The sequence below is a fragment of the Bombus flavifrons genome, chromosome 6, assembly GCF_040668555.2.
Source record: "Bombus flavifrons isolate JBK064 chromosome 6, iyBomFlav1_principal, whole genome shotgun sequence".
Lineage (NCBI taxonomy): Eukaryota > Metazoa > Arthropoda > Insecta > Hymenoptera > Apidae > Bombus > Bombus flavifrons.
In genome coordinates this window covers 9,859,905-9,874,427 of record NC_138447.1, presented here as the reverse complement: position 1 = coordinate 9,874,427, position 14,523 = coordinate 9,859,905, and the positions used below count along the sequence as shown (strand labels likewise).

Genomic DNA, 14,523 nt, shown 5'->3' with positions numbered 1-14,523 from the left:
CCAGGTTGCTCGTTAGCGTTGACACCCTCAGGTGTGTCGATACTAGGCTGCTGACTTTGCGTGCCTTCGTGTCTCCTCGGTGGAATCGGCTGTTGGCCCAATTCCGGTCCTCTAGCAGGTACGCTGCTGGCTCTCTGTAGTTGTTGTTTCTTCGATACTTTCGAAACGAGAACCGAGGTGATCGGGTACATCGGATTCGTACCGCTGCTGCTCCTCATTCCCGAAGTCGTCCTGGAGTCTGAGAAGTTCTTTCGTTTCTTTCGGAGTGCCACTAGCGCGCCTAGACCATGAGCGAACATGTGATGTCCTTCGTGATGATGCGAATGATGCGCGTGATGAGAATGGTGCGTGGCCTGGACTTCGGGTCCAGGGGTCTCCAATGATGATTTTGAGTCCGTCGATCCTTCCGATCTTGAACCGCCATCTTCAGAAGCAGGCGAGTACACGGAATCCTCTGAACGAGATCTACCTGAGAAATCAAAAAGAGTCGCTTTTCGCAAACTGTGGAAACATACTCTAAATCGAGATACGTTCTACTCCCTAAATACAACAAGAAATACTAGATTTCACATAAATATATAGACATTGGTACAATGACAGTTTAATTAAAAAATTTAACCGTGTACAATCGTGTGTACCAAGTGAAATTTTGTCATAATTATTTTTACAGTTAAAAATATACAGTTTATTGCGTAACTTACCAATTAGCCTCGAGACTCTTCCTCGAACTTTAGCTGCCTCGATAAGGTTTTCCCATCTCTTCTTCTTGGAACTTCCCCTAATTCTGCGACTCTGTCTGCTCGTACCGAGTCCCGGAACGCTGTTAGTACTGGTGTGATGTGGACTCTTCTTTGGTGTGGCGCCTGGTCCAAATATCCCGCTCAAGGTCGAACCAAATATCTCGTGGGAATTTTCCTGTTGCACTTGTTGCAGCGACGCTGTAAATTCGTCAACCGGCGGTAGACTGCCACTTCCACTGGGTTGAGGGGCGATATTGAATCCCTTCATTAGACGTCGCTCCTTCTGACGATTCTTCTTACCCCCCGCACCTATGGACAGCTCTTTAAGGCTACCGTCTATGGGGCAGAGAGAAAAACCAAAGACTACTCTGAAGCGGCTACCAACAAACTGAAAGGGTCTTGGCAAATGCCTGTGCGTGTCTGTGTTACCGATTAATTACATTTGTTAGTCAACAACATTAACGCGATAAGCGTCTGTTCGTAACTTGGATTTTGGCAAGTATTCGCGTTACATATTAAATCGAACCAACCAAGTACGAAACAATATTCGCGCCAGACGATCCTTGATTGCATTAATTATACCGCTGGGGTTCACCGAATGATTAATAGCGTTCCAGTAACGAACTTCGAAACTTTCATTTACGAAGGATGAAGCTAGCAAACCCCTTCTTAATGTCGTAGTCGTGTCACGATATAAGGCTTCCACCAACTTGATACGCTTTACGAACATAACTCCAAGGGATCGTGCATAGGGAACATAAGGTAGAAACGGAGAATTCTATGAAAACATAGGATACTATATAGAGTGTCACAAAATATGTGGAGGATATTTATTTGAGGGTCGATTCTAGACAGCAAAACGGTGAGATAGATTCGTATACAAAATTGTTATTTGAGGCATATCTTTTAAGGTATAAATAATTTTACTTTGCGCTAAAAATATGTGTAAAAATACGTATGATATAAACAGTTTTCCTCTATCACTCTTACACTTCATAACTCTAGGATGCAATAAATCAAAGTAGAATTTCGCATGTTATATTTAATTTCGTTCGTTTGCTTCAAAGTGAGAAACTCGTGTTTCGCTTGATGGTGTAACTGAGACAGAAAGAAAGATGCGTCAGCTGATTCATCGATGCCAGTCCTATTTCTGGCGTAAAACGAAATTGTTTATAACATAAAGAATAAACCTCAAACAACAGTTTAACTATTAGTTTAGCGTCTAAAATCGACTTTATAAGTATCCTTCGTCATATCATGAAATATTACAAATTCTACAAGACTATCACACGAAACCGAAATACACAATTAGTGTCTATAAAGTTATCATATCGTTTCAATCGTGCAACTGAGCTCACCAGTTCCAGCGCCACTGGCTGTGGACGTGTTCATGCCGGAATTCTTTAAAATCTCGATCAATTCGCATCTCAGAGCGCTGATATCTTGTTTAATCTCGTTCACGTCGTCTTCCGTTACACCCTCGCTCTCCGCTTTCCTTTGCTCCACCGTCACATACCTTCTCACCAAATTCCTCATAATACTTTGATACCTAAAGTCTCTTTCCGATGCTTGCTTAACTTTTCTCTATTAGACAAACAAGATTACCAAATTACCAAATGTCCGTGGTCATCCTACGTTCCATCGAAAATCCGATGATGAAATTAGCAACGCTTTGATTTAGAGCTAATTCGAATTAATCTCACTCTGATCGTTCTCATGTGCTCCTTCTTGGCAGCTCTGCTATGGCCACACAGCTTCCGATACAACCACTGGCCCATGTACCAAACGCTCTTCGGAGTCGGGATGATGTTAAACGGTGGTGGAGCCGTGCCACCTTCCTCGAAATAGCTGATCCAGAGTTTGCTCCTGGCGAACTTCCATTCGATATCGGCACGTTCCTGATTCCAATAATAAAGGAAATGTCCTCTATTTATGTCACGACGACGATCAAACAGATAAAGATTAACTCACAGAGATCAACTGATAGGAATGGTTCATCATGGCGATTAATAGATTCAATAGTACGACGATGTTGATCACCGAGTACGTGCCGAACATCAGCATGCCCCAGAACCTGGTGAACGCTTTAATGCCATCCAGTTCGAAGCTCTCGAGGTCGACTAGTCCGAACACGGCCCAGAATAGCGTTTGAGCGGTTTCGAACAAACTGACGAAAGAATACCGATCATGTCCCAATGATTTTTTAGCTTTAATTAATTTAATTTTTTTTAAATCGCATTCCAAATGTAGGGTATAATATAATTTTCCACGTTTTTTACTTTATCATCTAGTTAAGAAATTCGTAGATTGTAGAGAAAGACACGATAAGTCGCATTTTTTATTTTCTGTACAATACATTATCTTGCCAATCAATCTTATATCACCGAAATTGATTTTTCATTAAATTTGCTTACGCGGTTCTCTTGAAAGATATTTACATCAAAAATATCGATTTCGAAAGTATTGCTCATTGCTATTTAGAAGATATTGCGGTTAGTGTCTTTTTCTTTTACAAAATTGCATTTATTACTGAAGACTTTATATTTTTGAATCGGATAGATTGTTCGCCCTCTCGATTATGTTATATAAAGCTATGAGCCAACAAACGTCAAATAACATCAAAATCGGAAGATCAATTAGATTATACTCAACATATTTCCTTAATACATTTATACTTAACAAGATTATAATCTTCATTTAGGAGTTACTATATCAAAAGGTAGCACGTACTTTGCAAATCTACGCCAAACGATGCAAGCGTTCGAATCGGTCGTGACGTTGGTGTTACCAGAATAAGCCATCGCGGTCGGGCACCGTTTCTTCTCCATATCCGCGTAGTACCATAGCAGCTGGTTTAGACCTAAGTTAACGAATAACGTCGTCTCGTGAGAGTTATTTCAGTCATGGTTTTTATACGGACCGACCCGTGGAATTGACATGGAGATTTACCGCAGGAGAAGGCGAATAGCACCAGCACATAGAGAAAGAAGAACTTCATGATGTCCATTACCATCCTAGACAGGGAGACTTGCAGTGGACCGAGGTGAGGATTTACGGAGAAAATGTAGACGAGTTTCAGAGAGCTGCAAGTAGATCGATAGACCAGTCGCGTTGCGTTTGATCGTATGTGCGGCTGAAGAGCGTGAAATTGAAATTTATGCTGAAAGAGTGCTGCCTAATTACATTTCTCGGGATTTCACGAGATATCGTCCAAAGAACTCTCCAAAGCGTACTAGAGTACTTCTCAATTACCTTTTTCACGCGTAACCGTGAAATTTTATGCGTTAGAAAGTTGCTGGCGTCAAGTGACATTTCAAATAATGTAATTGTTTGAAATAGAACATTCTAAAGTTGTGGTATTAATGAAAATACTTGCATGACAGTCGTGCCTGGTTACCAGTGTTCATGATATATTTTAGAAAGTTTTGTGCAACAAAATTGATGTATTTATAAAAATTTTCAATGATTTGTACTCAAGTACTTTGAGTCAGTGTTGGCTAGTAGGTATTGGGTTGCTCGAAGAATTCGTAGCGTTTTTGGCAATCGATGTAACTTATTTTATTCTATATATCGTACGTTCGATAAGGTTTGGAGAAGATTATTCGTTATGTGCTTCTGCAAAATGCTGCTTCCTGTTGTGCATCGAATGGCTTAGTTAAACGTTCGTCAAGAATTTTTCTCGTCTTCTACATATCATCCATATCTTTACAGGACATTTATTCTGTGAAAAGAAATATTGCAGAAGCCTACACAAGGACTGTGTCAATAAATTCTTTGCCGAGAGAATTACGTATACAGATACTACAAGAAACTTAGTATTAAAAGTTTATCAAAAGAAATGATATATTCTATAACGTAGAATCTTCAAATTGTGTCCAAATTTCGCTACGAATTTTCCAAACAATCCATCATCAAACAATTATTCGTTAAATATCTGGCTCTGCGAACTACGTGCAAATTTTAACAATAATTCAAATAAATGTTTTTAGTAAGAAAGAATAGGATGAAGAAAATAAATTCAGTGAAGACCTGAATATATTGGCGGCGGAGAAAAGGCCCTCGGATATGAGCATTGGATCCCACGTATCCCATTGTTCGCGTTGCAGCTCGATCATGGATCCAGACTTCTGGGTTTCTTTTTGCACCCTGTAGTAAGCAACCACCCTGAGCGCGGCCGTAGCTACGTATAAGGAGTTGGTAACGAAGTCGATCACGTTCCACATGTCGTTCACGTACTCCTCGAGGCCGACGTCCCACAGCTGCTTCACTTCGGACCAAATCAGGCCGGATACCCAGGCCAGGATGAACCTACGATACGTCGTACACGTTTGCCGATATTCTCCCCATTTTCTCGAAATCGGCTTTTTCCTGGGAGTATCGCTGGCTCAACTTAAAAGCATTTCGAGAAATGCGTCTCCCAACTTCACGTATATTATTCCCTTTACAGGGAATAATATACTGTCAGTTTGGGAGAAGAAGTCGTTTCAAGAGGTGCCACGAGGGACGGGTGGCTACCGAGAGTGTTTATTTTTGGGAAGTCAGTTTTATTTGGGTTGCGCTACTAGAATTTAGTAGAAGCTAGAGCTGTAGTGGAAGGATGATGCAAGGTATCGTCGAGTGGATTGAGTTTCCAGCGCACCGAGGAAATATTCTTAGGAAAAATAACAATCGATATCTGCCGCGTTTTTATTTAGCATCGTTTTGTTCGGTTCCACGTGAACGAAGAGAAACATTGATTAAGAATATTGTCTTACCATTCGACGATCGTTGGAGCAGCGCCTCTTTTTGTCGGTGCTGGTTCGTGCTCTATGACATCGTGACCCATCCAGTTCCCGATCACGCTTTCTATCCTTTGACTAGCCAGAATCAACATAACTACAAACAAATGTGAATCCATATCATTTGTAATGACTTTTTATTTCATTTCGGTCATATAAGAATATGGTTATTTAACGTTGTCGTTTTATTTTTCGTTACACAAAATCACGTCCCTTTTTTTTATTGATACGGCGAGTATCGTTTTGGTTATACCAATTTTTGTAAAAACTTATTAAACGGTACAAGTTGGAAATGTTTAGTCTTTTGTATAATAAGTTAGTGAAGTGTATCACAAGACAAGGATCAATGAAGAAATTTGTTTTCGAAGAACTATCTTATTTCTTACACTTCCTTTCAACAAAAATGGGTTAAGTTAAAAAACAGTACAAATTCGAGTTTTATTTTATTCTATGAAAAATATATGTAATACCATAATTCAACATATGCGAACGTTTATCTGGATGAACATATCCGTATTTAAATTGGGAATCGGTGATGCCATACCATGAAAATTATAGCTATTTCTTCAAATATCTCAAAGTGTGGTTTTCCAACTTATACCTACCGTTTCTCAACTCACGTGTATAATTATCTCGCATAATCGAGCATATAAAAGGTGCATATTCGGTCAAATGGCATAACCAATCATGTTCGCGCGTGTGATACGTGATTACAGAAGATAGATCGATTGACTGTGATTTTCGAACGTATTTACGTACAATTGATGTATGCATCATGCTTATATATATAGGTATATATGAGATAGTGATGCTATCATGATACGTAAAAGGTTTCGCGACGTGCGAAGCGATTTACAGAGAGATAGCGATTTAACTTGTCTTTTCTGAGATATGATTGGGATTTTCCGAGGTATGACTGAAATTTTACCGAAGATGCGCGCTGTTTCAGTATTCTTTGTACCTCGTATCCGTCTTCTATCGTACGTTGTACTCTTGCAAAGGGGACATTGACCAAATGTTACGTGAGGATGTTCGTCGAGGTAGTGTGAACGTACACCTCTGTGGAATATTCGAGAGGGTACGAGTTATGTGGCGGAAACCATTAGGTTGGTCGTTGCATGACCATTTGGAAACTGCGAAGTTTATGACAGGATCTCGGCTACTGAACTATGGGAAAATGTCGCGGAGAAGTTAAAAATGCATGGCATCGAAAATCCGTTAAATTATTCACGTACCGTCTGAGTGCTGGCTCGTAGATGGTCGTAGTGCTACAATTCTATTTCTCAAAAATAAAGCTGGTTTAACGAAGCCTTCGGTACATCGCGTTACGACAGTCAATGTATGTAATCGACAGTTAAATTGAAAAATGGAAATACAGGAAAGACACGTTTTTACGTAATTGCAGCGAAATGTGTTAACAGCGTGACGTAACTCCAAACTGGTCTATTAGAATTCTACGAGACATTGCTGTAATTGCGAGGCTTACAACTATAATGGGTTCAAGTTACATCTTTGCGTAACATTGTTTCAGGCAAACTCGATAATAGGGACGATGCGGTGTATCGAAGCTGTAAGTCGCCTTAAAGCACTTGACAACTTCGTACGATAGTGTTCGAAACTCCAAATCACTCTGAGCAGATGTGCATCATTGTAGATTGATCTTCTTCGAAGATCATTTACCGATCGAAAAACGATAGAAACAGCTATTGGATTCGGCGATTTACATACAGGCTCGTCTCCACGACCACATCGGGTCAAATATTATCCTCGTATGTGTGCGGGACTAACCACGTACTACGGCCGACGAGATTAACTTGGCTTATTCCTGAATAATCTCTCGAAATTCCTTACGCCCTGGTCGCGTCCTCGAGGAGTACATTATCTCGCCGTGCTCCCCGTGACTCAAAATATCGTTAGTTTAACTTCGAGGTCAATTATGCTTTTCGCGAATGCCTGGAACCTGGTCTGGAACTTGCTGCCTTTGCTTCAGCTGTCTGAATGCCGTACTCTAGACCGTTCTCTAACTGAATCTCCTCGGCCGAGTTTCTAACTGCTGTTGTATTCAGACCTGTGACCATTTTCGTCACGAAACATCTTGATAAAAATTTCGAGTATTTATTCGAAGGTTAGAATAATGGGGGAGAAAAACGCGAGGCAAAGTAACAGTACAGATACGCTCTCGCATTTAATAAAATTTACCATTATGGAATACATTCGTGCCATTTAATTATCATATTAAGGAAATAAAGAATGTCGGAGGTCCCGAGTGTTCTCGATTCAGTGCTGTATACTATAATTTTGCGATGGAATTCGGTAGCTTTAATTCGATTAAGGGTGTTCCCGTTTTCAAATGTTTATCGTTTCCCCGTAATGATGGTTAATGCCTCAAATTTAGAGCATTACCGCACTCTGCTATTATTGGTAGTGAGAGGTATTCGCGAATCGCGGTTGCCATGAGAGGTATTTGTAAACTGTTTAGAAGCGGGTCTCTGCGTTTGATTCGCTGACGTGAGGAAAGGTAAAATACGTTGCCGAGAGGAACGAGGTTGAACGCATTCCCGTACGCCTGAAGGAAACGAGCGAGCCAGCTGTTTGGAAAAAAGAGAAAGTCATGAACCAACTTTGATCGAGGTTAATTTTAGAACGTGCTGGAAACAGCTTGCAGCAGTGATGAAGCAAGATGTAGTCGATCGACGCGACGCACAGTGCGGCATTTGAATGAGGATTCGGCGCAAGAATCAAAAGTCGTTGGCCACGTTCGTCACGTTCGCACATTCGCAGAACAGGTTCGCACGTTTGCAAGCCATGTCCTCGCGCTCCGACGAGGCAAAACTTAGTAGAAAGGAGAAAGATACTTACAAAGAAAAGTGAAATACGAGGCCGAGTGACAGATGAACTTGATGAACGGTTTCCTCATGGTCTGGCCGACCACGCTGTGGGGCGCGATGATGTATGCAACGCTGAAGAAAGGAAAGAGGACGCCGATCCTGACGATCTCCAGCGCCTGGAGGACCATGTTTTTCCTTCGGAAGCCTGGAAGACCTTCGTACCAAATCGATGCGAGTAACTGCTGCACGTTGGGATGCGCCACGAACTGGAAATTCCGAGATAATCTAATATCGGTCGACAGTTTCCGGTCATGTAACTAGCAAATTGTACATATTAAGGTCTAATTTAGGAATTAGGACTCATCGCGAATGATCCATCTAGGATCTAACGATGTTATATCTACACTTTGCTCTCGTGCAATCTTCTTAATCTTTTGTACCTTACTGGCGTTGAGAGATATTGATATTTTGGAAATTTTTTCTTGGTTAATAATAAAAAATAATAACGAATAATTATGGATTGTATAATATCTTCTTTTCCATCGGTGAAAGTAAAAAGATTTTCTTAAAACATCGAAAGATTTTTCGCTGATCGAGACGACAGTCTAGTTGAGACATTGAAATTCGAGGATCGCGGCAACATTAAAAACAATTTGATCGTATGCATTATTCGCATTAGATCTTATTCAAGCAATCTGTTTCTTCTATAGCGTACAATTTTTCTTTTACGATTCGTTTGAGAAATATAAAAGTTTGAACGGTTACCTTTTTCTGTCGAAGTTTAATAGCGAGTTTCAGCCGGTTCAGATGCATCCTTTCGCCGTGCTCGAACGCTGGCCCGGTGGGATCGTGATTTAGGAGCACCTCCAGCTCGTAGGAACTTCTAGTGTGATCCAGTAAAGCAGTAGCAAAGTCTTGGCATTGTCTTCTAAGCTCCTGGAATCGCAACATTGCCGTTTCGAGAAGCGAGCACGCGAGGCGCGAAACAAGTTCTGTCAACAACGCGGAAGGACGGAATTATTCGCCGGTGTTTCTCTGCAGAAGCGTTGCTACTTTCCTTGACGGAAGTTTCCTCAACGGTGCTTCTGCAAGTAAGCTGCGACGTCGTTAGCGAAACTTTTTTCTCAAACGTATACGGGTGGCGCCGTTTTTCTCGAAAACGATGGCTCTTGAAAACGGCTCTTAAAAGAAAGAAGCTGTATCGAATTTTAAGGACACTTGGAGGCCCGTATCGTTCGTTTCGAGGGAAATTTCGAAGAGAAGCATGAATAAGAGCGATAAAAAGATTCAGATCGAAGACAGGTCGTTTGTCAATCGAGTTGTCGGGGGACAATCGGCCATTCGGCGCGATTCGAGACCTTCGAAAAAACGCGGAGTAATCTCGTGGAAACTTTATCCCCGCGAACGAAGGATAGGGAGAAATCGGTCGGTAATTTATTTCCCTTTAGTGCTCGTCGATCGCTTGGAAGATTTAAACGATCATCTGCAGCAATTTGTTCGGACGTTATTGCATTTAAATTGATAGGTACAAAGTGACGGGTGTGTTTAATCGGCTGGGCAATCAAAAAAGAAGAAGATATGTTGAACATTGAAAGAAACGAGCGACTCAGCTATATCATACAAAGTAAGAATAAAAGAATTGTGATTTCAGAGACATTCCGTACAATGTTCCATAGAATATTCTCGTGAAATAATAGTTTCACAAAAGGAGATCCAAGATGGCCGGCAAACGATAGACCGTCGCTCGATACGACAAAAAAGGGCCGAAAAGAGAAGCGAGGAGTTTTTATCGCGCCATGAGAAAGGAAAGTTGGACGAGGGTTGGTCGTCTATAATTCATCCTCGTTAATCGATTGCCAATCTCTTTATAGGCTTAGTCAATCCACCAACGACGATGAATTATTTTCGTTCGATCGTTGTCCGAAATTCGAAGCGCAATCTTTCAGGATCGATAAAAGAAACATTGAAAGTATTCCAAAGTAACGTTCCTTGTGCGTTTGTTATCCGACAAAATTTTCATTGTCTGGTAACTAGAAAATACATCGCGTTTTTCGGAAAAGATAGAAACGAGCGAACGAGCAGGAATCCGGTGCAGCCCTGTTCCGCCTGGAGTTACGCGCCAAAGCAAACATTTATGACATCAAAGCGCCATACCAAACTGTTCAAACGTTCGCTAATATCTGCGAGTGGCCATGTACTTCGAGATCAAGCTAACGAGACATTAATATCCGTCGTCGCGTTGCTTCGACCATGAAACTTTCATCGAGACGTTTTGCCTAGTGTTATTTCGTTTTCTCTAGAGTAGTTTAGAGGAAGGACACTCGCGAGTATTTCGAGACTTTCGTGAATCGAAAACGACCACGTGCGCTCGAGCTGTTTACAAGAATTAACAACGATCGCGTTTACAACGCGAGAAAGACGACGCTTTGCGTCAACAAAGATGGCCGACAGAAATAAGCAGACCGCGTCGTACTGGAAAATGCACGAGCCGTTTCTTCGTATTAATTTCCTTTCATGCGTGCCCCGACTCGTGTCGACATCGATATTTGCCAGCTTAAATGTCAGATTCGCCGGAAGGATCACGAATAAACAATTTGTACAAGACCTGTATAGATATCTTTGCGAAGCATCGATTTGCATTATATTGATTTATTTTGTTCCTTTCTACATTCATGAATTCCGGTGATCTGTGAATTTTCCATTTGAGAGTCTGGAACATCTCTACGGGGTAAAAGCATCCTTCCCGCGCGAACAAACGAAATAAATGACGGGAATAATATACGACCTATACGACCTTATAAAGAAACCTATACGTTTCAATCTACGTCGGAGGAATACATATACGTGGCGCCACATTCTTTCGCAAGCTTATGTCAACCCTAACTTTCTCAACTTCGTGCACCATTTTCCTTGTATCTTTAGAAGATCCTACTCATAATATCTGGGAAAATATTTTTGTACTCTTTTTTTCTAGCTATATAGTACCATGTAGTATGTATACTACTCACATTCATAAGTATCTGGACACTGGTCGATTTATGGTATCAGTATGAGATTCTTATTGAAGCGTACAAATTAACAACGAATCAGCAATACTATTTTAGAATCGAATTACAAAACGTGTATATATTAGATATATATTTATTAAATGTCGACCTCTCGGTCGCCAGACTATAAAACGCTAAATTGCTCGTTGAAAAACATGACGACAACGTACATATTTTACTGTTTATATGTAACCACAAATTTTATTAATTGAATTATTTAACCACAAATGGTATTTACTTTAATCTACTTTTGAATTCAGAAATTAAAAAATTGTAACACAAGTAGTTTCATAATAACCAATTGGTTTAACCAACCGATCTAATAGCGTCATAATAGCGTGTAACCACAAGTTTTATTAATTAAATTATTTAACCACAAATGGTATTTACCTTAGGTTTGGAAGACCTGCCTTAATCTACCTTTGAATTCAGAAATCAAAAAATTGTAACACAAGTAGTTCCATAATAACCAATTGGTTCAACCAACCGATCTAATAGGGTCATAATATTCCATAATACGAAGCTGTGATGATTTTAAAGGATAATATCATCGTAGCTCTATTTATCCATAATTGTACAATTGAAATATATAACTTGTTAAAAATAAGCAGGTTTTTTAAATATTTTCGATCATTAGCAGCGCGAAGAACGTAAGGCAGATACGCTACCGTAAATTTCGTTTCGTAGATGGGTTTGCAGAAGAAGTAATTGAACGACGAGGAAAGTGGGCCAAAAGGGTTGAGAAGCGAGCAAACTCCGAAGTTCAACGGTTGTTTTATGTAATCTTCCCCTTGTGGCTTCACGGATACGTTCTCCAAGCGGGGGGAGGGAGCGTCGCGTTTCCATGGTTAAATTGAACGTTAGATTCTATTTTCCGGCGTAATCGAGTACTTTAAACGAACATCAAATAAAATTGGAAGTATGGTAACTAGACTATGGACAAAATAACATCGCCTTCTGCTTATCGAAGACGAAATCTTTTGAAAGGAGAGGCAAATTATCTTATTGTGGCACTCTTCCATTAGAGTTCCACTCTTACATCAAGTTAAAGTTACGCTGTTCCATGCAACGATTCAATTCACCCTTACTATTAGAAGAAAAATTCCAGTATAATCTAATTTTAATCTCTTTTTCTAAAGTATAAAAATACACATCGATAATATCGTTTTAACGTTGTTTCATTAAACGTTGAATTCCTTTCCTTTCCTATATCGACTTTCTATCGCCTATCGTCTTTACCGAGGCAATACACACCGTTACTTAATTGTCTCACCTGGTATTCGCACTTAAACTCGTGCTCGAGGAACGAGAGTCGCCGAAGTTCCCAAGAGAGCTCGAACGCAGTTAGGATGGGATCCTTTGAGGAAAGAGCGATCAAGGACGGCGATGCTAGAGCTCTGTATGCGTTTATTCGGCTCCTGGAATGCCTCAGAGAATCCTCTCTCCTCGATGTTACACACTCGTCGCACCTGCTCACGAATAAATGCCATCATCGTAATCAATATTATTATGACTCTAGTTAGGGATTTTCCGCTCTGTTTGTAAACTTTCGGATGTTGAGTTTCGTGTAAGAGGATAGACGTAGTATTTACGATAGATATTATTGAGGGAAGCGAAATTTCACCCTATGCTTGGGAATTGGGGATTAGGTTTGGGCTGCGTAAAGGTTGCATTGTAGATACCCTAACTGATTGGTATACGCGGGCTTCGCTCGAACATCGCATGTCGTACTAAACTAGTACGGGAAACTAATCAATGTGAAACGTATACTTAACAAGGGATTGCAGTTTCTCATGTCTACAGCTTCTCGCGTCAGATTTATTTATGAAGAAAATTTCGTAACTATGAGAAGGATGAAAGAAGCTTTGTTTGAAGACCGCTCACCCGCAACGAACATCGTGTGGCATAGGTAACGTGGATCCGCGGTCCAGCAGGATCTTAATGATCTCGTAGTTATCCCTATGAGCGGCTAAGATTAGGGGTGTAATGTCTGGTGTGAAGGTTGCGGTGTCCGATGGCAGCGCTTCCCAGCTCTGGAACACAAACGTATAAACTTATATTATATATATTGCAATATGGAGCAATTGTTCTTTAGATAGAGCGTAGAAGAAATTCCTAGATCGCGAATTTACGTTAATCTTACGACGAATATGCGAGCAAATGTATAATAAAAAATTTGCAGGGTAAGCACAAGACAGATGTTACGTGGATTGAAAAAGTTGATTTGAATCCTTTCAAATATATGTAATATACTTTATTTCTTTTTTTCTTTTTTGTAGAAATGAAACAACTCGTTAGAAATTAATAGCAGGGACATAAAGAAGAAGATTATGTTCAAGAAATTAGGATTAATAGATTAATTGAAACAAATAAACGAAATGGGTCTCATGTTGCTACACGCAACGATAATAAAACTGTTATTTCGTTCTTCCATTCTGAAATAGCTACGATAGATCATCTTTCCCGTACTTGCCCTGTTTCTTTAATAATCGACGCACTTGGCAAACTAATAAAACATCGCTATCGTTAGAGGTAAGGGGGACCATGATAATTATTTCCGAAGGTAACGTAAGCCGATTCCTCCCTCGGAAAAGAGGAATAAAAGCTGATTAAGCTTCCTCTCGTCAACAATTCCACGACTCTCTCGCCTTTATTTTCCCGTTTTCCCCGATGTCCAGTCGGCGTGAATTTGACCGGTATACGGGTGCAGCGTTTTTTCAAGCTCTGACGGAAATGAGATTCGGTCAGCTGGCTTTCATCGAGAAACGCTTTCATCGAGACACGCTTTGTTGCGAGCGACGGTCAACGACGGAAAACTCTTCGGATTACCTGATTAAAATGTGGGTCGACTTATTTCTCGAATGGAATCTACTTAACCGTAGCGCTGAGTCGTCTGGTCGCCGTAGTTGGTCGCCTAAGCGCGGAACGAAACCGACCAACGGTGAAAATTACGGAGCAGGGGGGAGTTTCGATAACTGAAACGAAATTGCCTAGCCGGAAAAATGCAATCATCGTTTAATTGCGAGGCGAAGCTTGTTGCTACGAAATCAAAGTGTCCCCGATAGAGTAAAGGAAAGTTCGAGCGTAAGGGATGAGGAAAAATTGTTCAAAGAACGTCTTATACACGACC

The 14,523-nt window shown here is 40.6% G+C and overlaps 1 protein-coding gene across 10 annotated transcripts in view; it reads right to left on the bottom strand.

Annotated features, from left to right (window-relative positions):
* Window positions 1-14,523, bottom strand: part of Trpgamma (Transient receptor potential cation channel gamma) — a 100,858-nt gene that overhangs the window by 3,295 nt on the left and 83,040 nt on the right. For 7 of the 10 annotated variants that reach the window (XM_069114937.1, XM_069114939.1, XM_069114936.1 and 4 more), the window contains 13 exons: window positions 13,278-13,426; window positions 12,667-12,862; window positions 9,112-9,282; window positions 8,378-8,612; window positions 5,495-5,615; window positions 4,770-5,048; window positions 3,690-3,823; window positions 3,471-3,600; window positions 2,712-2,907; window positions 2,444-2,638; window positions 2,099-2,324; window positions 702-1,076; window positions 2-469 (listed from right to left, as the gene is read on the bottom strand). In XM_069114937.1, coding sequence (XP_068971038.1) covers window positions 2-469; window positions 702-1,076; window positions 2,099-2,324; window positions 2,444-2,638; window positions 2,712-2,907; window positions 3,471-3,600; window positions 3,690-3,823; window positions 4,770-5,048; window positions 5,495-5,615; window positions 8,378-8,612; window positions 9,112-9,282; window positions 12,667-12,862; window positions 13,278-13,426 — 2,875 coding nt within the window. Of the gene's footprint in view, window position 1; window positions 470-701; window positions 1,077-2,098; window positions 2,325-2,443; window positions 2,639-2,711; window positions 2,908-3,470; window positions 3,601-3,689; window positions 3,824-4,769; window positions 5,049-5,494; window positions 5,616-8,377; window positions 8,613-9,111; window positions 9,283-12,666; window positions 12,863-13,277; window positions 13,427-14,523 lie in introns of those variants that run through there. The other 3 variants (XM_069114933.1, XM_069114934.1, XM_069114940.1) reach the window with 2 other exon arrangements.